Source organism: Ochotona princeps, chromosome 8 (assembly GCF_030435755.1).
Source record: "Ochotona princeps isolate mOchPri1 chromosome 8, mOchPri1.hap1, whole genome shotgun sequence".
Taxonomy (NCBI): Eukaryota; Metazoa; Chordata; class Mammalia; order Lagomorpha; family Ochotonidae; genus Ochotona; species Ochotona princeps.
The window spans coordinates 53,568,297-53,594,847 of record NC_080839.1 but is presented as its reverse complement, the minus strand read 5'-3'; the positions used below and the strand labels follow the sequence as shown (position 1 = coordinate 53,594,847).

The window sequence follows — 26,551 nt, the reverse complement described above, 5'->3', positions numbered from 1 at the left end:
ATTAACTTGCTGTGTAACAATGCCCACTTTTGAGAAACAATTTTTAAAAAGACTTAAATTATCAAATTAGAATATGCCAAGTCAAATTGCACTGTCTACGAGCAAGCTTAAAATGTGTGGCCCCTATACTTAATATTTTGAGAGAGAAGAGATCTGAAAAAAAAAAAAAACCTGCTTCATCTTTGAATAAAACAACTTACTATCATCAAGATGGCAACTTGTCTCATTAATTGATCCTTGAATTAATATCATTTCAATCTAAATACCAATTCTTTCTTTTTGTGACCAAAAAACATTATGTTTTGGGCTACTATTTAAAGTTTTCCATAAGCTAGCACCAACCTTCTTTCATACTCTTCCTAGAGTATACAGTCAAGCCAAATGGAGCTATTTTCCAAAACAGCCTAGTGCTGCACTAACCTCTTTTGATTTCACACTACCCTCATATGAAATATCCTCCATTTTATATTTGACTAGGGATTCTCCAGCCAGCCTTAAAGGTTCAGCTGAACACCACTTCCTTAATCATCCAAGTGAAACAAACCTCACCATCTTCTAAGAAGCTCAACAAGAGAATTAAGATAACATAAGCTTCTCTGCTGTATCACTGTCTTTTCGTGTGACATCTTGATATAGTCCAGAGTATTTTACAGAATACACAAAGACAGGTGTTCGAGAATCTGTTAATTAAGGCTCTCTTTTAGACACAGGCAACACCATTCCAAATTGACACACTATACTCCATACACACACACACACACACACACACACTCAAATTGATGAAGCTCTGCAGCGAGGTTGCTGTTTACACAAATACATGCTTCCACTTGGGTAACATGCTGCACAAAGGCAGGGACAAAGTCTTTTTTTCTTGCATTCGAACTAAATTAAGCACTAAATAAATACATAAGCTTGAGGCTAAATCACCAGTTCTACACAGCTTTGGGAATGAGGAAGAAACTATGGACAAAATTAAAAAGTGCTTTGTCTTTTATTTTTCAACATGTTTTGATGTGTAAATATCTAATTAGTGTAGCATAATCAGCCACAAGTCCATAATATTGTTTTAAACCTAATAAGGAGTGGTTAAGTAATCCATGATTAGCGTATAAAGAATAATTACCATAATGATAACAACCACTCCACTCACAACAGCAATACAGACAAGGCAGCAGTGGATTAGCAGCTGGTGGTAAGGGAGCTACCAAAGCATGCAAGACAGACAGGAAAAGGTGCCAGATAAGCAATTTCCTGGATGTTTTGCCCTGATGAAACTAAAAGAGGGTGAAAATGCCTCTCCCATCTCTCTGGACAAATGCATATCAACAGCTGACAGGAAAGAAGTTTCTTGAAATCTAACTCTGGAGAGCCATGACAAAGTAATGGAATGAAGCCTTATTTGCATATTTTTAATACTTTAAAACTCTGCTCTACAATTTAATGCATGTTGCTATCATGGAAGCAAAATATAGTACCTTATTTTTTTTTAACCACAAATTTCTTTCTGCTTATCACAGTATTTCTCATTTCCTATCCAGTTTTCCCCGTGAGCGGCTACCTAATCAGTTCTCTCTCTGCATTTACATTCTATTTCAATTACAAGTGCTGCAAACACCACCAGATGAGTAACTACAAGCAACTAAAATTCTGCCTTCAAATTATAAAAAGAAAATATTTAAGAGACCCATAACACAGATAGTTCTAATACCTTATCCGAATTGGAAAGTAAGGCCCAGAAGCAAATGTACATGCAGCCTATTCTGTCAGCAAGCTCTTCCAGAAGCTCTTATCTTCATCCGTTTTTTGTTTACTTTCAAAATTAGCCTCAAAAGTTAGAGCCGCTCCAGTCCAATCTGTCTTGAAACTACAGGAACAACCCTGTTATCTGATCAAACCATGTTTTTTGGTCCTTTGCAATGTGGAATACGACACACCATTGAAATCCTGAGCCATCTCATCATAGGAAAATACAGTTAATCTAAGATAGCACTGTAAGCTGTGGAATTGAGGTGAAACTTAAACCAAGCAGTGCTGCGATTAGGTTCGAGCAAGGCAGTGCACAAAGGCCCCTACTGGACTGCAGAGTGAACTCAACGTCCCCTCTCCCGAGCAACAACAAAGCAGCATATGGATGTTGTGTCTCAAAACCCTTATCAGAAACTCTGCACCTGGGATACAAACTGGGCCCGCAGCTCTAAGTCAAAGTGGCTTAGAGTCACCAGGGAAAGCGGGGTGTCTTATTCTTGCTGAAATAACTTCACACAGCCAGGTTTCTCATAGTCCATCATTTTTTCAGAACAAAATTTCTCAGTGAGTAAACAACTCCTCATTCAGAGACAGGGTTTGTTAACAATACTCTACATTATTCTTGGAAGGAACAGTTTCTTGTGAACTTTGAGGTTTTAAGTTTATTACTCCTGTAGATAAATGACCAGGCAGATTTTCACTTTCCCAGTCACTTGGGATTCCTATGACCAAAGATTCCTGTTCCATTTTATGTCAGAATGTGAAAGAGAGCTTGCTAATTATACTGATTACACTTTTTGCTTCTTGAGCATTAATGTCTCAAAAAATAGCCAACTTGGGTAAGTAACACTGATTTTGGAGAAACATTTACATCTTTTCCCAATGAAGTTTGCTTATTCACTATGTGTGTACAAAAATCACTTAGCTTGTTAGGTGATGATTCTACCACTAAGAAACTTCACTCACTATGGAACATCCCACTAAACCTAATAGTAGAGATAGTTTTCACAACACTGTCAATTTGAGAGCAGTTAAGAGACAGTTGCCTCTCAGAACCAGATTGCCAGGGCTCAAATCTTAGCTCTATACTACTTAGGGCAAAGAATTTACACTTGGAGTGCTTCCGTTTCCTTACTGGTGTTTAGAAGAAGGGGGTGGGGTAGAAAGAGAGGAAGAGCAAAATATAAGGATTAAGTGAATCAACTTATTGGAACAACTTAGAGCTTGTCAACAAATTAAGTTTGAATAAATGTCAGACATTTGTAACAATAAATATCAAGACTTCAACTAACACACTTGCAAGCTATATGCAGTCACTGGGAATGTTACAGTAAAGAAAATTAATAGTTCTCATGTAAATGACAGTTTAATGAAGACTTCAGCACCACTTTATACTTAACAGTAACACTTTCCATTTTTTAATAGTAAAAACAAGCTCTCATTATGAGGAAAAGATGTAAAGCTTCCCCAAGAATCATTATTAGGCAGTGAGTTCCTTTAGGAAAAAGGACCATGTCTTGTTACTGGTAATTCCAGTGCCTAGCTAGAAAATACGGCTGTCACTATACCTCAGTTTTAGGATATTTCCATTATCCCTAAAAGAACCCTCCCCCAGACACCAATAACCCATCATCTGACCACAGATTGGTCTTTTCTCAACATTTCTATGAAAGGGAGTCACACATTATGTTATCTCTGTGTCTAGCTCCTTTTACTTAGCATGTTTTTTGGTCCAAGTTCATATCAATGTCATAGTACATATTAGCAGATTCTTCTTATTTCTAAACCTTTCATGGTATGAACATATTATGTGTATTCATTCACTAACTGATGAGCAGTTAGGCTGCTTCCAATTTGGGGTTAGTATAACTAATTCTGCCATGAACATCTGTCAGGACTCACTGTGTGGGTGGATACATAAGAGTTGTTATATCATTATGGCAAATTGATATTTAACATTTTATTGTCAAACTGTTTTCTGAAGTGGCTGTACCATTTTATATTTCCACCAGCAAAATATGAGAATTCCTGCTCATGGTTATAATTTGAGCTCTTAACCTTTAGGCACACCTACTAAAAAGGTCTATTGTAAAGAAACAATAATTTCTTAATATTAAGAACTATATTAAGGCAATTTTAAGGACTAAAATAACAGCATGTTTAAGATCTGAATGGGTTGGGATGAAGGAGAGCAGACAGCTAACAGACCATACAAAGCTGGTCCTATCCTGATAACTGTAGTAGCAGCAAACTGCAATAATAATAATAGTAGTACATATTCTATGTAGGCACTATTGTCAATATTCTAGATGTGGTATTTCATCTAATCTGTACAACAATATTAAGAGAAAGTTAATGTTATTATTCTCCTAAACTTAAGGAATATGGAAAAGACAGTACTAGGATCAGAATTTCGTGCCTATAATGCTGGAAAAAGATGACACAAAAGTGAACATTTTTCCAAGAAAGATGCAATTAAATCAAAGAAATTAAATACAAAAATTCAGATAGCTTCTATAAGAATATTAAGTAGGAAATCTAATGTTAACTAAATTTAAGCATTTAAGTATATACTTGATATATATACATAGGAGAACATCAAAAACATCATGAGATTTATAAATAGATTTATTTTGGTGCAAAGCATTTTAAGTCAGTAAAATTCTTTTGTGATACTTTTTTAAAAATTACTTTATTTGGTTTTCTAGCAACAAAACTGAAACAACTCTTATCCAAAAAAACCAGTGAAATATTTTTGTCCACAGTAACTTCACAGAATTTACAGTTTACACATTTCTATTCTATAAAACATTTCTGATTAACTATGTTTCTCTTTGATATAATTCATAGCAATCTTTCATACTTGCCAGCAATCACTCAAATATATTAAAATATATCCTTTAAAAGGCACACATATTACAGGTTTAAATCTCTACTGCTTTAAAATTGTTGAGTTCTTTTACAACACAGCACTTTGTTACTTAAATGAAACCTAAACGGATAATATACAATGAAAATCTTCTTTCCAAAAACTAAGCCATGGATTTCTAAACAGAGTCATAAAGAGGAAGGTGTGAGTGTTGGAAACCCAGATGACTGATGATCCGTTGAAAGTGCTTTTCAAGTCTGCTGATAACTTACAGCTGGTCTTAAAAGTGGTCAATTAAATTAGGGTTTTTTTTTTGAAACTTCAATGACATTTAAAAAATGAAATGTTTTAGTAATCTACTGAAGCAAACTGAAAAATACTATTTTCTGCATGCAGTGATATTCAGTGTTTCTGAATTCATACATTTTATAAAGGATATGTTAATAAGTATATGTATTCTGATATTGAACTTACAAAAGTACAAATGCTGGGAGCAACTAATATTTAACACCCAAGTTCAAACTAATTGTGTGTGTATACATATATATATATATGTATACACACACACACATATATATACATATATATTTGCCTTCTTTTTAAATTTAATTTTTAAACTTTTTAAATTATCATTTTATGATATAGTTTCATAGGCTGTAAGATTATCATTCCCCCTCCACAAATCCCCTCCCACCCTCACTGAGTTCCCTTGTATTATTACTATAGTATAGTTCTTCATACACAGTCATATGTCCATCACTGGGGGCATGGACAATGGCAGAGAGTCCAGCATCATGTTGTCAAGATATAGTAAACAGTTTCACTGTCAGTCCATCTTTGATCTGGAAGTAAAGATGCATACTGCATTGTATCCTCACATATGGATTTGACAGTCTCCATTACACAGTTATTGTACATCCCCTTAATGAAAAGCCACAAGACAAAATCAACAACAGGGAGAAAAAAATTAAAAATGACATGTGAATGATTAATGTGTCACTAAAGAAATGAAAAAGAAAAATCAAGAACCTTCTTAAAGAAAATGATGCTACTTTATGATTTATGGGTCAGTGAAGAATTTAATGAGAAATGAAGTGTTTTGAAGAGATGAAACTAAAAAAAAAAGATCGAAATCCATGAGATACAGTTTCTGCTGATCTTTGTTGGTGAAATATGTCTCTTCTAGACAATAAATAGATCTTGTTTTTTCAATCTAGTCTATTTATCTATGATGTTTGATGGATGAGTTTAAGCCATTTACATTCAGGGTTAATATGAATGAATGGTACTTTGGTCCTGTCATTTTAGAAATGGGTTGTTCATTGGTTTAGTCTTCTGTTGTCATTTTACTGGGATGTTCTTCCCATTTGCCTTTGGTTTTGTTTGGTGCTATTCCTCTTCTCTGTGAAGAGAACTTCTTGAAGTGTCATTTGTAGGGCAGGTTTGGAAGAGGCAAATTCTTCCAACTTTTCTTTACTGTGGAAGAATTTTATTTCATTTTCAAAGACAAAGGAAAGTTTTGCTGGATATGTTATCCTAGGCCGACAATTTTTTTCTTTTAGAATCTGGAATATGAAACTCCATTCTCTTTTGGCCTATAGAGTTTCCTGTGAGAGATCTCCTGTGAGTTTTATTGGCATTCATTTATATGCCAGTTGATTTTTTTCATGTGCACATTTAAGGATCTTTTCCTTATTTTCACTGAAGAGAGCTTGATTATGATGTGTCTTGGTGAAGATGGCTTTTGATCAAGCCTGTTGGGAGTTCTGTGCCCCTCCTGGATCTTGTTTCCCAATTCTTTCTCCAGATTAGGGAAATTTTCCCTTACTATTTCATTAAACATATTTTAAAACCCAGCTTCTCTTTCTGCACCTTCTGGGATTCCCTCTTATATTTGGCCTCTTAATAGTGTCTTTCAGTTCTGCTTCCAGCTCTGCTTCCAGTTTTTTGTTTGTTTCCCCCTGACGACAAAAATATCTTCCAATTCTGAGATTGTTTCTTCTGCTTCCTTCAATCTATTTTTGACACTCTCCTCTGTACTTTTAATTTGCTCCACTGTGTTCTTCATTTCTGATATATGAGCTTTCATTTGATTCATTTTCTGTGTGACATATTCCTTAAATTCCTTGAATGCTTGCTTTATGTGCTTCTTGTTGACAGGAAGCTTTGTAACAAGTGTTTTGAATTCTGTATTCTCCATTTTGTCGATGTCTTCCTCAGTTAACTCTGAGGTTTGCAAAGGGTTTAGCTCCTTTGCAAGGGCAGTTTTCGGTGATATTCACTGTGCTTTTGTCTTTTCTTTTGCTCTTGGTCACTGTACTTCTGGTTATCAGATTCTTTCCCTTGGAGCAGGTTTCTAAGCTGTGTCACCCACAGGTCTACAGTTCGATTTTACTTATTGCAATCGGTACATGGCTCTTTGTTTGCAATCACTTGTGCCACTTCCTCCAGCGAGTTCCATGTCTGGGTTCTTATGTTAGAATTCCATGGTCTCTGTAGCCCCAGCTCTTGGCTCACCAGTCTTTACCTCCTGTGACACTGTGCTGAGGCTGCACCGTTGTCTGTACAACCTTTCTCCCACTTCTGGTTGGAGCAGGTCCCAGGATTAGCGAGACACAGGTGTCCTATATAGCTAGGTTGTTGCTGGTGCTGAGCTTGCTGGATCCTGTTGGCTGTTAGGTCTGAAGGCTACATGGACCTATTTGGACCTGTACAATGCAGAAGTCAGTATTATTTACCCTATGGGACCAGTGCAATGCATTGAGCTCAGTGAGTTCTCTTCCAGCTCAGCACATGCACAGCTCAGTATTGTCCTTGCAGTCTTAAAGCTTTTGACAAACTATACAAAATGGTGCCTGATCTGCCATTATCAGAATTGTTAATCTGCTGGTAGTTAGGTCTGAGGGCTACCTGGACCTATCTTGGGTGGAACCTGTAGGATACCATGCTGTTGCAGTTCACTGAGTCAGAAACGAGTTCACTCCCAGCTCAGTGCATGTGCAGTCCTGTCCCATAGCTTTTGCCTCCTTAAACAAAATGATGCCTGATTCTGCTCTAAGGTGTAGACTGGGCTGTGAAATCCACCCTGTTCCCACACCGCCTGTCTGGGACCTGCTGCTCTGTTTCTGCTCCTGGGGAAATCAAACAGACCAGCAGGATGGGCAGTTCTTTGAGTTCACCTCTCAAGCTCCCGATGAATATCCCTTCCCATCTTATTGGTGGAGTTCTGGTTGCCACAATTGTGTCCATGCTTTCCTGTGACTATAAGTCTCCAGGTACCCCTTGTTCTGTCCTCTTCTATTTCCTGCAATGAGCTTTTTCTGTTTTACACTAGCTAATTTTTTTTTTGTTTGTTTAAATGTGTCCTTACTGTATTCCACCACCTTGATTCCCATCACTAATGCATATTTTACACTAACAAATATGGCTACCCATGACTGCTAACACACACTCCTAACACACAGGGGACATCTTTGAGAAAATCAGCTAGTTCAGTCTTCAAGTCTAGAGTTAACTCAAATTTAAACAAAAAGGAAGAAACAAAACAAAATCACTGTAACTCAGGTATTTTCAATAATTTTTTTGAAAACTGCACATATGCATAAACTTAAAAAACATTTCGTAACATAATAAACTTATCCTTTAATCTCATCTTCCAGGATTTTGGAGTACATGTGTACTCCAAATAATAATTCTGGGTAGCAGAATATAAAAGATTTTTTTTTATTTTCTTCCTTCAGATGTATATACTTGTTTGATCATTTTGATTAATTATCCCGTGTATTTGTGGGGGAGGATTCAAGATGGACAACATAAAAACCTGAACATTCCATGAATTAGAAGATAACTGAATCGACGAGCAATGATGTTGCTCATGTTCCTAATTTTTAAGGAGCTTTTAACATGTTTTCAATGAGCTTCACATAGTAGCTCCTAAATTCAGTGTGAAGGATATTCATTTGATTAGGGCCTGAAAACAAAACAAATGGCAATTCTAGAATGACAATGGAGCAGACTAACTGCTGTACCAGATTCGTTTTATCAGACTGGGGCATAGGAAAGGAGATGAATTACTTAGATAACTTGAGAGAATGATGTGTATATATTATATACAAACCACTTGTGATTAGAAATGATTCATCAAGAAACACAGCTATTTCTTCATTATTAAAAATGGAGGCCCTGTTAACTGCGAAGTTTGCAGTTTATTTCTGTACTTCAGATTTCATCAGTTTCAAATATCCACTTTATTTCTCGCAAATTGAATAGCAGGAGATATGGAGAGAGAAACAAACCAAAAACCAAAAAACCCTGCTCTCATGATGACAGAATTTAATAGATTATAAAATCAAAACATCTAAATGTTTTTACTGATTATATTCTAATGTAACTCTATCAGTTATTAAGTGCATCATTAGAATTTCATCTAATAACATTTCTGAAAAGTTTACTGGTGATCTAAATCAGAAGTGGACAAACCATAGCAATAAGTAGCCTAGTTCTTATGCTCACCTGCAGAGACTGTGTTCCGACAGGAGTTCCCCAAACTCCTCCATCTGTACTCTCCCACTGCCAGATCTCACACTCATCGGTGGGTCCATGGGCCAGCCCTACTTAGTCTTATTTATTATTTCTGTGCTAGCAGGAATAGTGGCCTTTCCTGACTGGCCTTAACCCACTCGTATTTTTACTGTTGGGTGTTACAGTCCAGCTAAGCCTGGTCCACATCCAGACACAGCTCACGTATGGCTCAGCAGGGACAGAGACCTAGCCCAGCCTGTCCTATACCCACTCTGGTTCTCACGAGCACCAGTGGTTGCTGGAGTCTAGCCCACTCTGGCACACCCCAGACCCAGTCCACACCTGTGCCAAGGGACACTGCAGCCATATCCAGTCTAGAACGCCAACCAGATCCCCACTCCAGCCCCTGCACTCATCAGTGGGAACCACAACACAGCCAGGGCGCCTACACTCACCAGTGGGAACCACAACACAGCCAGGGCATCCCCTTAGCTCCCCAACCAGGCCTGTTCCCAGTCACAGAACAGTGGTTGCTCTGACCCAGCTTGTCAAAGTCCCTCACCTGTTGTGGCCTTTGTCTTTGGATGTTGCAGCCTGGCCTGACCCAGCCTGTCCCCAGTCCCAACTCTCACTGGTGGGTGCTGCAGCATAGCCCTGCTCAGTTTGCTCCCATCCCTAGCCTAGCCTGGCATGACCTGCACTCCATCCTGGTTTCTGCACTTGCTGGTGAGCTCAGGTTTGCTGGGCCCTGCCCGGTCTACCCCCTTCCAAAGCCAACCCACACATTTGTCAACAGTTGGAGCTACCTTGCTCAGCTTGTCTGACACCTAGGCCTGGACCACAAGCTCACCACTGGGAGCTATGACCCACTAGGGCAGTTACTCAAGTTCCCTCATTTGGCCCACTCCCAGACTCAGATCTCACACATGCCAGTGGGTGCTAGGCCTTTACTCAGCATAGCCTGCCCCTCCATCTTGGCCTTGTATGTGCTGGTCAATGCTGTGGCCTGGCATATCCCATATCCTATTTTAGGGTGCACATGCAGATGCTGCAGCCTGGACCTGCCCAGATTATTCTCAGTCTCTGTACCTGTGAGTGTTGACAGATTCCATGGTCACACCTAGCTTAGCACATTACCACCTCAACTCTTGAGCTAACCAGAGGGACTTGTATTTCCACAGGGTTGGGCCCACATATCCCCACACAATCTACCCCTGGACCCGATTCTCTCATGTGCTGGTTAATGTCATGGCCCTGCCTGATGTGACCAGTTCCCTGTTACAACAATCAGTCAGGTACTGGGATCTAACCCTGCTTGACAGATCCCTAGCCCTAGTCTTCACGTGGACTGGCATGTGGTGGTCAGCTATGTTCCACGCCAACAAGCCCTACTCAGGACTCCAATGTGGGCAGGTATATCGGTCTGATCCATATAGATCTTCCAGTCTCTCCCCTCCAAACCACCAGGTCTTAGTCCCCTCGCTTTACCTGCAAGTACAGTGGCCCTGTCATTGGGAGTACCCCAGGATTTATTCCTCACCTACACATATGGTGGCCTTATCCATGGATGTCCCTAGGCAATAATTACACACCCCCAAGACACCAGAGCTTGCCTCCAGGTAGCCAGTGGGCAAAGCCCAGTGCCAGTTAGTGCTCTCGCTGAGGAAAAGCCCAGGACTCAATCACTGCTTGGCAGTGGTAGCTGGGGCTAGGGCCCCAAGCATTGAGTCTGATCTGATTCAACTACCCCCAGCAGCTACCATGCTGCTGGGAGCTACATCCATCCAAGCTCCAAGGTTGAACTCAGCGTGGCCCCTCCCACCTTGTAGCCTGGCTTTCTAAAGAATGGTTTTTCAGGTAAGACTTTTATAAAACACATTTTGGGAAGAGAAGAAAAGCAAAAGGTAGCACTATATACAGATCCCATCCATAGTCTACAAAGTCTAAAATAGTTATCACCTGGCCTTTTCCAGAAAAGGTTGCTCCCCTTTAAACAAAAGCTCTGAATAGATTTCTGTTCATACTGAAGCTAAAACCTGATTTAGAAAGAAACTTCTAGGTTGTGATAGAAGTCACCAGCAAGGCTGTCTAACATCCAAAGCCATTGTTAACTCAGTCTAGACCACATACAATTACTATCTTAGGGTGAGAGGAAGAGTGGGAAGGGGTTTCTAAGAGAGGATAAACAGGAGAGAGAAGGGAGCTCAGGAAGATGTGGAGTTTGAAGGGGTTTTAGGGATCCAAGCACAGAATGTAGTTAAGAGACAAAAACTATGGAGTTGTGTTACAGAGACTTAACATGGAAAGTAATTTTTTTAAGACTTGAATTTTTTAAGGTTATTTACTTGAAAGTGTTGCAGAAAGGGTTAAAGAAAGATAAGAGAGTAAGGCATTTTCTATCCACTGGTTCACTCTCCAAATGGCCACAACAAGCTGGAGCCAGGCAAATGACAAACTGGGAGAAGGAGCTTCTTTTGAGTCTCTCATGGGTGCAGGGGCCCAAGTACCCAGGCCAGCTTTCATTATCTTCTGAGGTGAATTGGCAGGGAGCTAAGTGAAGCAGCTGGGACTTAAACCAGTACTCATATGGAATGCTGGCAGCACAGCCAGCAGTTTAACCTGCTTGGCCACACCCCCAGTCCCAGAAGGTAACTATTAAGTTATTAAAAATACTTAGAAGACAAGAACTAGATTTACTGAGAAACTAAGACTCAGACACAGGAAGTTACTTGTCTAGGTTAACAGAGCAGGGGTGGGGGAGGAACAGAAACTGGAACACACCCTTGCAAGTCTTGGCTCAGTCCTCCTAGGATACCACACTGTCCCTCATCAACAGGACAAGGTTATCCTAAAATGATGAGTTCAAACAGAAAAAGATCTCTTTAGGAGTTCTTTTCTCTCTCTCAATTACCTGTGATCATTTTAGGGAAGATTAAAAACACAGGTCTCAAAATAGCAGAGGAGACAGAAATCAGCTCCACTTCCAGATGTTGGGAAAAATAGAGGAACACTGTCCAAACATCATTAAAATAAATCTGAAGGTACTCAATGGCTTTCTAGTAACAAAAATATTAAATTTCAAAAATTTTACCTGGTTCCAATTTTATCACTTTAATTGCTGCTAATTCACCAGTGTTAACATTCCGTGCCTAAAAAAAAAAAAAAAAAAAAAAAAAGAATGATTATTATAAAGGGCTGGGGGCGGGGAGGGTGGGTCATAAAAAGCTTAACAGAACAGTATTTTAGCCTACTATTGATTTTTAATTATATGGAACTATTTTAAAGCAAGAAATGAAGGAGTGATTTATATTTGTAAAACAGAATGACAGTTTGTTCTTTACGCTGATTTAAACATTAAGACATGTAAATTTAATATCAGCAATAATGGTAATAGCAAATACACAGAAATCTTAGTTTGTGCCAGTCATATTCTGCTTTTACACTGGTTAATTTAATCCTTACAACAAGCCCATGAGGGAGGAACTAATACTATTTCATGCTGCTAATGCAAGAGCTAACGCACATATAAGTTAAAGAACTGGTTATGGTCCTACAGCAATAACTCACATCCCGAGACTGAAATGCAGGTGGCCCTTAAGCTTTGCACTATGCAGCCATTCATTTGATGGCTGGTATAGTGTTAGAACTGATCTTCCTTACTTTCTTTTATTTAAAAAAAAAAACTAAAAAGGCTAGTGTAATTATAGAATTTAAACAGTTCCTTGACTCCATCAAAATCACAAACATAATCCAATACAAACCAAACATATTTTGTCAAACCACATATTAGAAACAAAAATCACTTGAGATATCAATTTATAATATTAGATTCTGGGCATTTGCAACTTGTAATTAAGTCTAAATAACCAGAAACATTCTTTTCAATTTGTACCAGAAATGTCAGTAACTTTATTAAGTTAAAATGCCTAAATAATTAAATCAGGACTTTTCATAATGATTTAAAATTAACTGAGATTTCATTCATTTTCATGTCAACCAATGAAGAATATATGCAAATTCCAGAACACAGAAAGATCGACTCAAGTAGCCAAGGTTATTCTCAGTTGCCAAACTCCCCTATTAAAAAACTGATGAACCTCAGTGAATCACTGGACATGAGGTGAGTAACACTATCAACAATGGAACACATCTAAGAATAGCACTCCATTAAAAATACAGCGAAGGATCTAAGGGAGATATAAGGCAAAACCATCACGGAAGATATGAAATTTAATCTAACTCAAAAGATATTAAAATAATGAAATTCACAGGGAAAATTCATTCCTTCAAACCAAACCCCCATAGCCAACAAGCACTTACGATGCCCACAAAGAGGCAATGAAAACAGGTGCAAACACTTCAAAATCAACCTAAATTCCTAGTAAATGAGATAGATGTCTGAATTACACAGTGCTGGATGAACATTTTCCCAGGAGGAGAAGATACATAAATGATGAAACAGAATACTATTGCAGGGACACTCTGTAAAGGGTGGGGCATACCTGAAAAACACCCCAGTTTCCCACATTCACTTGAGTTGTAAAGCTTTGCAGCATGACCAGAAGCATGTGCTTCTCCACAACACCTTTTCTTAGGCTTCTCTTTTATAATTTGGTCCTGTAAGCCAACTACCTTTTAGCATCTTCTCCAAATGGGGCAAAACATTACTCTTCCCAATTCCCAACTATTAAAATCAGGCCATGTTTCTCAAACGTGGCACAGCAGAGAAACTCCTACAAAGCCAGGCATATTGTTTACAGTTCAAATTTTATTACCAGTGACCACAGGAGGGCATACTGTCTACTGACAATACAAGTCACACAAAGTGTTCAAAATGACTGTTGTCGAGAGAATCAAGATGGTGGAATAGGGTAAGGACACGTTTAAATGGACGGAACAACATTTAATCAGGATAAAGCAGAGAGGACACATTCCAGGAAATAGGAAAGGACAGAACAACAGCAGAGGGGTACCTGGAAACTGACAGACACAGGAAAGCCGCTGACACAACGGTGTGGTGTTGCAGTGACTGATACTCCAGCAGCATTCAGCTAACAGTGATCTGAACTCCACCAGCAGCCGGAACTCCACCAGCAACCAGGTGGGAAGGGACTTTCACTGGGAGCTTGGGAGGTGAGCCCAGACAAATAACTGTCCATCCTGCTGGTCCTTTTGATTTGACCAGGAGCAGAGACAGAGCAGCAGATTCCAGACAGACAGTGCGAGAACAGGGTGGATTTCACAGCCCAGTCAGCTCCCTAGAGCCGAATTGGGAGCCATTTTGCATAAGGAGGCAAAGGCAAGGGAAAGGACTGCACATGCACTGAGCTGGGAGTGCACTCATTTCTGACTCAGTGAACTGCAGCAACGTGGCATTCTACAGGTTCCACCCAAGACAGGTCTGGGTAGCCCTCAGATCTGACGGCCAGCAGATCAAGAACTCTAGTAGTGGTATGTCAGGTGCCATTTTGCAGACTGTGGCAATAGCTTTAGGACTGCAGGGGCCAAAAGTGAACTGCACATGTGCTGAGCTCGCGAGAACTCACTGAGGTCCATGGATAGCACTGGTCCCACAGGAAAATAACCGACTGTGGCAACGTACAGGTCAAATTAGTTCTGTGTGGCACCCAGACCTAATGTCCAACAGGTTCCGACAAAATCAGTGCCACCAACAACCTAACTATATAGGACACCTGTGTCACACTAATCCTGGTACCTGCTCCAACTGAAAGTGGGATAAAGGTTGCAGAGACAATGGTGCAGCCTCAGCACAGCATCACAGGAGGTGGAGAGTGGTGAGCCAGGAGCCGGGGCTGTGGAGACCATGGTGAAAATCTAACATAAGAACCCAGACCTGGAACTTGCTGGAGGTTGTGGCACAAGTGGATGCAAGCAAAGAGTTGTGTACCAACAGTAATAAGTAAAATCGCATTGTAGACCTGTGGGTGACACAGCTTAGAAACCTGCTCCAAGGAGAAGACTCTGCTAACCAGAAATGCAATGACCAAGAACAAAAGAAGAGACAAAAGCACAATGAATATCACCGAAAACTGCCCTGCAAAGGAGCTAAACCCTATGCCAACCTCAGAGTTAACTGAGGAAGACATCGACAAAATGGGGGACACAGAATTCATAACCCATTTTAAAGCTTCCTGTCAACAATGAGAAGCACATACAGAGTTCAAAGAATTTAAGGAAGCAATAAAGCAAATCAAGGCTGATATATCAGAAATTAAGAACACAGAAGAGCAAATTAAAAGTACAGAGGAGAGTGTCAAAAATAGATTGAAGCAAGCAGAAGAAACAATCTCAGAATTGGAAGATATTTCCTGTCATCAGGTGAAAGCAAACAAAAAACTGGAAGCAGAGCTGAATCAGGCCAAAAAACGTATTCAAGAATTGAAAGACACTATTAAGAGGCCAAATATAAGAGTTATGGGAGTCCCTGAAGGTGCAGAAAGAGAAGCTGGGTTTAAAAATAAGTTTAATGAAATTTCCCTAATCTAGAGAAAGAATTGGGAAACAAGATCCAGGAGGGGCACAGAACTCCCAACAGGCTTGATCAAAAGCCATCTTCACCAAGACACATCATAATCAAGCTCTCTTCAGTGAAAATAAGGAAAAGATCCTTAAATGTGCACATGAAAAAAATCAATTGACATATAAATGAATGCCAATAAAACTCACAGGAGATCTCTCACAGGAAACTCTACAGACAAAAAGAGAATGGAGTTTCATGTTCCAGATTCTAAAAGAAAAAAATTGTCGGCCTAGGATAACCTATCCAGCAAAACTTTCCTTTGTCTTTGAAAATGAAATAAAATTCTTCCACAGTAAAGAAAAGTTGGAAGAATTTGCCTCTTCCAAACCTGCCCTACAAATGACACTTCAAGAAGTTCTCTTCACAGAGAAGAGGAATAGCACCAAACAAAACCAAAGGCAGGGAGGGGTGGGGGGAATCCCAGTGCATAAAAAATGTATCACATAATGCAATGTAATTAATTTTAAAAAAATGAAATGCAATAAAAATGTTTAAAAAAACAAAACAAAACAAAACCAGAGGCAAATGGGAAGAACATCCCAGTAAAATGACAACAGAAGACTAAACCAATGAACAACCCATTCCTAAAATGACAGGACCAAAGTACCATCCATACATATTAACCCTGAATGTAAATGGCTTAAGCTCAATCAAATGTCATAGATTAGTAGACTGGATTAAAAAACTAAACCCATCTATTTATTGTCTAGAAGAGACACACTTCACCAACCAAAATCAGTGGAAACTATATTGCATGGGTTTTGTTGTTTTCTGTTAGTTTCATCTGTTCAAAACACTTTCTTCTGATTAAATCATAAAATGACTCCTAGATCATGCAGTAGCATCATTTTCTGCAAGAAGGTTCTTGATTTTCATTTCTTCAGCTACACGTTAGTCATTTAGTAGCATGTAATTTAACTTCTTGGTGTTGTTAATTTCTTTTTTCTCCCTGTTGTTGATTTTGTTTTGTGTTTTTTCATTTAAGGGGATGTATAATAGGTGTGTAATGGAGACTGTCGTATCTAGTAACATGTCATTTAATTTCATGGCATTGTAAATTTCGATTTTTCTTTCTATTGTTGATTTTGTATTATGACTTTTCATTTGAGGGGATGTACAGTAGCTGTGAAATGGAGACTAACATCCAGATGTGAGGACACAATGTAGTATGCATTTCTACTTCCAAAGATGGACTTACAATGAAACTGTTTACTATATCTTGACAATAGGATGCCTGACTCTCTGTCATTGTCCATGCCCGCAATGATGGACATATGATTGTGTATGAAGAACTATATTTTAGTAATGATATACAGGAACTAGGTGGGGGGGGAAGAAATTGGGGAGGGGATAAGGGAAATGCCAGGAGCCTACGGAATTGTATCATAAGATGATAATAATAATAATAAAATGTAAAAAAAATTGAAAAAAAATGGCTGCTGTCTACAACATAGTATTTTAAAAACAGACTTGCTAACAGTTAACACCAGCACATATTTAACAGAAAAACCATGAAATTTGCTACTAATGAGTAGTTTACTAAAGACAGTACCACCAATGGGCTTGGCTAGGATTTTCTTTTTTTTTTTTTTTAAAGATTTATTTTATTTTTATTACAAAGTCAGATATACTGAGAGGAGGAGAGATAGAGAGGAAGTGGAGCTGCCGGGATTAGAACCAGCAGCCATATGGGATCAAGGCGAGGACCTTAGCCACTAGGCCATGCTGCCGAGCCCGGCTAGGATTTTCTAAGGATAACTCTTTAAATTATGGTTCTCTAGAGTCTAGGAAAAAAACACAGCTAACATGATTACTGCTCTTTTTGTTTTCTATACTGCCTGAACTATTTTCCAATATGTAACTTATTTGTCACTATTAAATACTGTAAAAATAGGAAAAAAATTTAAAACTCTCAAGAAACTTTGAATCTAAAGCCAGGAACCAGGAATTCCACCTGGGCCTCCCATGTGGGTGGTAGGGGCACTAACACGTGGGCCATCTTTCACTGCTGTTCCAGACACCCTAGCAGGGAGTTGAATTAAATAAAGCAGCCAGGACTTGAACAGGCACTCATATAGGATGCTGGTATCATAGGCAATGGCATATTTCACTGTGCCACAACACTGCTCCCGGATAATCTTGTATTTCTAGAACTGACCTTAGTTCAGAGCTCTCAGAAATGACGAAATTTCAAAGCTGTGCTAGGATTCAGTCTGGGTTTTGTAAGACATTAAAGGCCATTCAGATTAGAACTCATTCAGCAAATGGTTTTTCTGAGATGATTTCACGATGAAGTTATCTCCAAGGATTAGAAAAGCATTCTTGGGATTTGAGATTGGGCACAACAACGTAATCAAGAAGCAATCATCTATTCTGCCAGCTCTGCCTTCAGACCAGAGATGATCTCCCCAAGAAACCGTTGAGTTTATCTGGACAATAAGATGCTGGACTCTATGCTTGGTATATGTTAGCAAAAAAAAGAATCTTGACTGAATTTGAACTGTGATACTGCAACAAGGTGGAGGAATCCACCATGGGGGGAGGGCTTGGGGAGGGGTTGCGGGAATCCCAGAGTGTATGAAACTGTGTCACATAATGAATGCATAAATGAATAAAAGAAAGAAAGAAAGAGAGAAAGAAAGGAGATCTTAGCAATATCCAATATACATTCTTCTGAACTGTTTCTGAAATTCCTTGTTACCTATAACATTTGCAATCCCTTTTTGTATTTCATTTCATCTATTAAAGATTCAGGATATTTATGCAGTGGGAAAAAAAAGCAATCATCATGAGTTAGAATGCGCTAGGTACTACACAAAGTGAGTTAAACACAGTGTTAGTAAAACACCTGATCATGTACTATGTACAACTGAGTACCAGCTGGTTCTCAGAGCTACAGTATGGCTCAGAAGGGGGTGCAAGGTTTTGGTCTTGGCTCTGCTAGGAATATGAAATGGGGTCTGGGTAGGTGATTTCCCCTGTGTACTCTTCCCAACTTCTCTGTTCTGATATATTTCATAAGAACCTGAAAATAGTCTAGTTCTAAAATCCCTATCAAACATATCTACTATAAATTAACTTATTCCAAATACTGAACCAGCTGGCTAGTTATATAAACATCATATAAGGAGATTAAATATAAAACAAAACAATGAAATATTGGCACTGACATTCTGAATGAACACAGTAAGGAGGAGATCCAGGAATCCATATTTAAGGCTTCCACAGCCAGGTTTGAGAACCCAGTAGAAAGCACTGTGCCATGTGAGTTTTATAAAACATAACTTTCAGGTCTGAAAGAGGTATTAGAGATGGCTTCTTGATGGTTTGGAAAATGGGGTGAATTAACACAAAGATAGAAAAGGGAAGGGAAGAGAGGCATAGAAAAAAAACATGGGCAAAGGCTTGGGGACAGAAAACACATGCTATTTTGAGTGTACTGGGCAGGCCAAATGCAGGGTGCCTCCCATACAAATACTCCCTTTCAGACGGAAATGGATAACCCATATTCACTGCTGAAGGAATCATTTCTATGTTTGCTTTTCCACAGTTAACTGAAGTAAATATACGCCTACCACAAGGGTAACCAACAGGAAGACTGATAGGGTGACATATCCCTGCATTGCCCGGGATAGCCTGGTTTCTAACAACTGTCATAGCAGTCTGCTGCTAGTGTCCATTCCCACTCTTTTTAAAATTCTAATCACATCATTTTTAAAGAAAAGAGTTCCAGAGAATGAGGGGAAGAGAGATCTTCCATTCACTGATTCACTCCCAAATGGCTGCAGTGACTGGGGCTCCCAAGTGGTTGCAGGGGCCCAATCATTTGTGTGGTCTTCTGTTACTTTCCAAGCACATTAACAGGAACTGCAGCAGCTCCTGTTTTGAGTCACAAGTAGTGGTTTAACCTGATAAGCCATAATGGTGCTAGCCATTTTCACTCTTAAACAATTAAACCTTTATTTAATTTAGAGGACAAACTAAAAGCTGTCCAACCAATAAATCCTCAAATCACATGAAAAAAAAAAAAGGCAATAGGGTAACCAGATACTCCAAAGTTAGGGTCAGCAATATATTTTATAAATAAGAATTGGTGCAGAGTAAGGCTCATTTGTTTCAGTGAAAGCAACAACTGCTTTTATAATACCGTGACAGAGTTGAATAGCTGAAATAAAGACCAGATGGCTCAAAAATCCTGAAGGTTTACTATTTGCCCTTTATAAAAAAAAGTTTGCTATGGCACTGTGACATTGCTGTGTTGGTAACCTATGGTGGTATCGGCTGTTGCACTTCTGATTCAGCTCCCAGCTACTGCACCTGGAAAAGCAGAGAAAATGGCCCTGGTGCTTGCGCTTTGCACTCATGTGGGAAACCCAGAAGCTCCTGCTCCTTTGGCCCAGCCCAGCCCTAGTCCTTGTGGCCATTTGAGGACTGAATCAGCAATGGAAGATCTTTCTTTCTCCTTCTCTTTTTCTCTCAAATACATAAAAGCAAATCTTTAAAAACAAAAAGTTTGTTGATGTTGATGCTTGTTCCAAAACAGCAATGCAGAACTTTCTGCATTGATGAGAACATTCTATATCTATTTTGTATAAAATCTGAGCCCCAGGTCACATTAATCCGCTGACATGTGGGCACCACAAATGAAAAACTTAGGTAGGTTTGATTACATAGTTTCATGCAACAACATCATTAAAACTGAAGGTTTTAAAAGGAAAGAGCTGGCGTGGATTGGCTCATGCCTTGCTGGGTGGTACACAAAGATTAGTCACTCCTCACCATGGTGTTGGGGATTTCCCTGCACACCCCCCCCAAAAAAACAAACAAACAAAAAAATGTTCAGCACCTTAATTGTCGACAAACGTCTTGTTAGAGTTACAAGCCAGTCTAGATTATCCTAAAATCTGCCAAGATCAGCAAAATTATAATTCAACACAACAAATGGCTAAATACTAAAATGAAATAGACATGAGACAGCTGAATGGTACCTTATAGCCATTTTAAGGTATATAGCACTTGGTTCTGTATATAAACTAAAACTGAAATGTCAATGGGCTAATCATAGGTTGTGGTTAAGAACTTGCTTTCTTTTTTTTTTTTTTTTGTAACACACTGGTTACTCACAACCATGTCAATTCCATAATATTGCAAATTGCTGTTGATGTTATGTCGGGACTCTTGGTTGAATGGGATGATATTCTGCCAGCTCTAACAATGGACCAGAAATGGTCTCCCCAAGAGACTGTTCAACCCATCTGGACAATAAATAGCTGGACTTTATACTTGGTATATGTTTGCAAGGAAAGAATCTTGATTGAATTTGAACTGTAATAATGCATCAAGGTGGAGGAAGCCACCAGGGGGGAGGGGCGTGGGGGGGGAAATTCCCACAGCCTATGAAACTGTAACATAATGCAAAATAATTAATAAAAAAAAACAAAAACAAAAACAAAAAAACCCTGAAGGTTTTAAATACTTTCAAATTAGCAGGTAATAAATAGTTTTTTCCCTCAGTAGCTTTAGCCCGTGCATAAGTTTACATAATCACCAGCAGCAAACAGAAAGGCTTCATCACTTCAAAAATGCCACTGGAAGTTAACATCTTCTCTAACTGCTGGCACCCACTACTTTGTTTTCTGCCACCACAGCTCTGTCTTTCTGAAAGCCTTACATAAATTAAATCATTCGTTTTACACTCTTTTGAAGTTCTTTATCCTCTTTATCCAGTTGTTTCAAATACCAGCAGTTTACTCATTTTATTGTTGAGTAATATTTCACTGTATATATCCATTTGTAACTTGAAGGCCATCTGGATTTTCAGCTTTTGGCAAATACGAATGCAGTCACCATAAACACCTTTGTACAGGTTACATAAATACTGGGAAATAAAGGTAAGTCCTATCATACCGAGAGTATAGGTTTAACTTTATACAGATCTGTCAAAATCTTCCCAGAGTAGTTGTGCCATTTTTCATTTCCGGTAGCAATATAACATTTCCTGCCAGTAGTACTGCATTTGTCATGTTAGCCATTCTGACAAATGTGTAACAGCATCTCATGGAGGTTCTGGATTTTGCTCATGGCTTATGACATGTTTGTCATCCATTGTGGAAGGGTCCTCTAGTCTCCTGCTATGTTTTAATTAATGTTTATCTTCTTACTAATGCATTTAAATTTTTAAAAAATCTATTTTAGAGACAAGTACTCATCAGACATATAATTTGTAACCATTTTCTCCTGGTCAGTGGCTTATCGTTCATTCTCTTAACAGTGTCTCTTGTAGAATGTTATTTGTATAAAAGGAACTGTGTCTCCTCAAAATTCATTTGTTGAAGTTATAAACTCCAGCACAAGACAGGGTGCCTGTATGTTAAAAAGGTAATTAAAGTGAAATGAAGTCACATGGGTGAGCTCTAAGGCAATTTGACAGATATCTTTGTAAGCGGAGGGATACCAGAAGTGCATACGCAAAGACAAGGCCATGTGGAGACAGCAAGAAGACAGCTGTCTGTCAGCCCAGAGAGCGATCTTAGCAGTTACCAACCCTGTTGAATGCCTAACTACAGATTTATAGTCTCCAAAACCTTAAGAAAACACCTTTGTATTGTTTAGATGATCCAGTGAGTGGTATTTTGTTATGGCAGCCCTCACAAGCTGAAACTAACACAGAGAACAAATGTTTTTATTTTTAACGAAGCACAATTTATCAACATACTTCTTTTATGGATTATGCTTTTGTTAGTCTCTGTGCAAGACCTTTTTGCTTAAACGCAGGTCACAAGATTTTCTTCTTGAAGCTTTATAGCTTTTCCTGGTTCCCACCTTCAGATCATCTCTGGGCATTGAAGCTATTTTGGGAGTGAACCAGGAGATAAAGACCTTCTCTCTTTATCTCTTCTCTCTGTAAACCTACCTTTCAAATAAAAAAACAAATTTTTATAAAAATGTTTAAAAATAAAAAAGTTTCATAGCTTTACATTTAGACTTATGATATATCTTGAGTTAGTTTTGCTTTGAATTGCAAAATCTGGGTTGATAAATGGTTCTAATACCATCGGTCAAAAAAATACAATTGAACTGGCACTCACTCTTATCAAAAAATAACCAGTTAGATTTATCAGGAACTCTTCTAGACTCTGCTGTTCTATGCTGACTTAACCATTCCAGTCTTGATTACTAAAGTTTTACTCTAAAAAAATTGAGTATTATGATTACTCTTTCTTCTTTGAAGTTGCTTTGGTTAGTGTAAGTCCTTTAGCCTTTTATATCAATTTTAATATCAAATTGTCTACATTTACAAAAAATTATCTTTGGATTTTTGTTGGAAGTTCATTAGCATTAAATCTAGGTTGATGTGGGAGATCTAACATTTATACTACATAGAGATTTCTTTTAAAAAAAATCCTTTTATTTGAAAGGTAGAGTTAAAACAGAGAAGACAGACAACGAGAGAAGAAAAAAAAAATTCTACTGGTTTACTTGCCAAATGGCCACAACAGCCAGAGCTGGACCAGGCCTAAGCCAGGACCCAGGAGCTTTCTCCAAGGTCTCCCACATGGGTGCAGGAGCCCACGTCCTTGGACCATCCTCTGCTGCTTCTGAAGGTCATTAGCAGGAAACTGGATTCAAAGTGAAGACGCCAATGTCACAGGCAGAGGCCTAACATGCTAGGTCACACAGCTGGACCCTCGTCTTTTAATTCATGAACATTACAGAGGTCTCCATCCAAATTTTCTATGGTCACCATGCAATGTAATTCATTGTGAAACAATGGCATAAAGCTGTTCCAGTACTGGGGCAAGCACTATGGTTATTAGGCCAAGCCTCAGCCTGCGGCATCAGCATCCCAGATGGGTTCCACTCCCAGCTGCTCCTCTTCTGAACCAGCTCCCTGCTGACGGCCTGTGAAGGAGTGAGGGTGGCTCAAGTCCTTGGGACTCTGAACCTATGTGGGAGAACCAGAGGAGGCTCCTGGCTCCAGAACAGCTCAGCTCTGGCCATATGGCCATTTGGGGAAAGGTCTGTCCCTCTTTCTTTCTCTGTAACTCTGACTTTAAAATGCAAATAAAACAAACAGTTAAACTGCTTAAGTATTTGAGCAAGTAGGATTCTGGGTAAAGTAAAGCAAAGCTGTGAAGAAACAGAAAAGATATAATGAAGAGCCAACCAGTCAAGAGCGGATAACAGAACAGATAGACAGGAAACACAAGAGACTGTAAGAACAGATCTCAAGCTGCCTTGAATTCCTGACAACTTTCCAGTTCCGTATCATGTTTCTCTACAATGGCCTCTCTTCTTGAATTAAGTTGAATGGCTCTTTGTTTCAAATAAGTAAACATCTACATTTCTATGATTATATGATCTTAAGTTTTTTAAATCAGAAAATCAGATTGAGCCTATAACACTACTTTTAGAAGTCCATCAGTAGTCAGTGATGGGCTACAAAGACAGAGTGTCTGTGAAGGATAGGAGTGCATGCAATCCCAACCTGTCAGTAAGCCCTGCACTGCAAAGCTTAATTTTGAATTCCAGAGTTCAGAATGGACTTGTTGTATGCCAATACCCCATTAAGATGGTAAGTGGCAGGCACAAATGCCAATTTAACTAGTAACATGCAGACTTTACAGTGGCACTGAGGTTGAAAAAGAACAAAGGCACCAGAAAACCGAACTACAGTTTCCCTGTGCAGAAGCAAAAGCAGTGCATTTCTAGCCTGATGGCGTTCACAGTCTAGCATGCAAAAAACAAAAAACAAAACAAAGCAAAAAACCACTCAATTTGTTCTTCAAAAGTATATAAAACTGGGTATGAAGTTTTCTCCCTTTACAAATACCTAGATATGACAGACAAGATAGAACAAGCAGTTTTTAAATGCACATAGAATACACAAAGGACAAAAGAAAAACTACACTAATTACGTGAAAAAAAACCTGTTGAATGCATCTTTGAGATTCTGTTTATATTTACTTGTATATACTGGTATTTATCAGAGCCAAAGACTGGAACTCAACATAGCTCTACAATGAAAGTGGTAAGTACTGGTGTCACCCTCACCTACTGCCTCCCACGGTGTGCAATATTAGGAATCTAGAAATGGAAGCAGGGCTAGGACTTAAATCAGGTGCTCTAAAATGTGATATAGGTGTCTTAACTAACATGGCAAAGTTCCCACATTACTGTATTTATTAAATGAAATCAGAGCAGTAAACAACATCTTAGCTTAAACCTGAAATCTTTTTTTTTTAAAGATTTATTTATTTTATTACAAAGTCAGATATACAGAGAGGAGGAGAGACAGAGAGGAAGATCTTCCGTCCCATGATTCACTCCCCAAGTGAGCCGCAACGGCCGGTGCTGTGCCGATCCGATGCCGGGAGCCAGGAACCTCTTCCGGGTCTCCCAAGCAGGTGCAGGGTCCCAAAGCTTTGGGCCGTCCTCGACTGATTTCCCAGGCCACAAGCAGGGAGCTGGATGGGCAGTGGAGCTACCGGGATTAGAACCGGCGCCCATATGGGATCCGGGGGTATTCAAGGTAATGACTTTAGCTGCTAGGCCACGCGGCCTGGCCCTAAACCTGGAAGCTAATGGCTAACACTGTTGCTCAACAAGCTAATTCTCTACTACAGGTACAGGCAACTCATATGGGCACCAGTTTTAGTCCCAGCTACTCCACTTCGTACCTGGCCCCCATGTTTGTGACCAGGGACAGCAACGGAGGATGGCTCAGGTACTGAGACCCTGCACCTGTGAGGGCAAGCCAGCTAAAGCTCTTGGCTTTGGATTAGTTCAGCTCTGACCAATATTATGGTCATTTGGTGTGTGAACTAGCAGAGGGAAGAAATCTTTAAAAATGAACAAAAAAACCAAAACACTTGGAATCTACAAATAAGAAATTTGATATTGATTAGATGTAGAATTTGGAACATCCTTGAAAGGTCAATGTCTCAGTGACAGGGCAGGTGGGGGCAAAGAGCTCCGTCCTCTGACACACAGAGCATTTAAAAAACAAAAAGCAACCTGTGTGAAGCATGCCTTTATAGAAAGGAGAAGTTTCTCTTCCAGAGACTCATAATTATAAGCCTGTCTTCACTTGAATATTGGGTTAAAATCTACATTTCTTACAAGGACCTCTTCAAGGCTAAAAAAAAAAAAAAAAAAAGAGGAATGTAAGGTGTTTCTGGGCCAGGGTGGTGGAAATACAAGCCATCTGCTGGAAATGGAAGCGAAGTTTCTGTAGAGAACCACATCTTCAACTTCTGCTCCATGAGATTCCTAATGTTTTAATCAAATCTGGTCTCACAAAAAATAATCACATACAAAAGGAGCAAACCACCGGAGCAGTCACAGCTCTGTAAAACAAAAGTCAATTTGTAAAATTTAAATTTAAATTTGTCTCATGGAGACAAATGGTTAAAAGTCTATTTGTTCCTGGTTTCCCAGAGTATGATTCTCCAGAATAAAAAATCAACAAGAGCCAGATATTTGCTTAAGCAGGTATTCTGAGAAATGAAGCTATTTTCTGCTTCATTTTGAATCTGCAGGTATCTTGGAGAGTCCACAAAGTCCAATCACACCAACAACCTTCTTCTTCCCAAGAGCTGAACCTGAGCTCACTGGGTGCTGCCAAGTACCACAACAGCATACTCCCAAACAAGCTATGAGAGAGCTTGAGCGAATGAGCAGGAAGATTACGGAACAAAGAAGAGCAGAGTTTAGAGAACAAGGCGGGCAGAATGTACTGCCTCACATTAATCAGACACAGCAGCAGCAGCCAGAGCCCAGATCTTTGACGTAACTGGAATTTATCTCATTGCTGCTGACAAATACAATTTTCAGAGCCATGTTTTGGTGTCAGGTTTGTGTTTCCTATGACA

The 26,551-nt window shown here is 39.2% G+C and overlaps 1 protein-coding gene across 2 annotated transcripts in view; it reads right to left on the bottom strand.

Annotated features, from left to right (window-relative positions):
* The window catches only part of MAP4K3 (mitogen-activated protein kinase kinase kinase kinase 3), a 156,708-nt gene that overhangs the window by 86,237 nt on the left and 43,920 nt on the right, over positions 1 to 26,551 (bottom strand). For both annotated transcript variants that reach the window (XM_058668040.1, XM_058668039.1), the window contains exon 2: positions 12,228 to 12,285. In XM_058668040.1, coding sequence (XP_058524023.1) covers positions 12,228 to 12,285 — 58 coding nt within the window. The remainder of the gene's footprint in view (positions 1 to 12,227; positions 12,286 to 26,551) is intronic.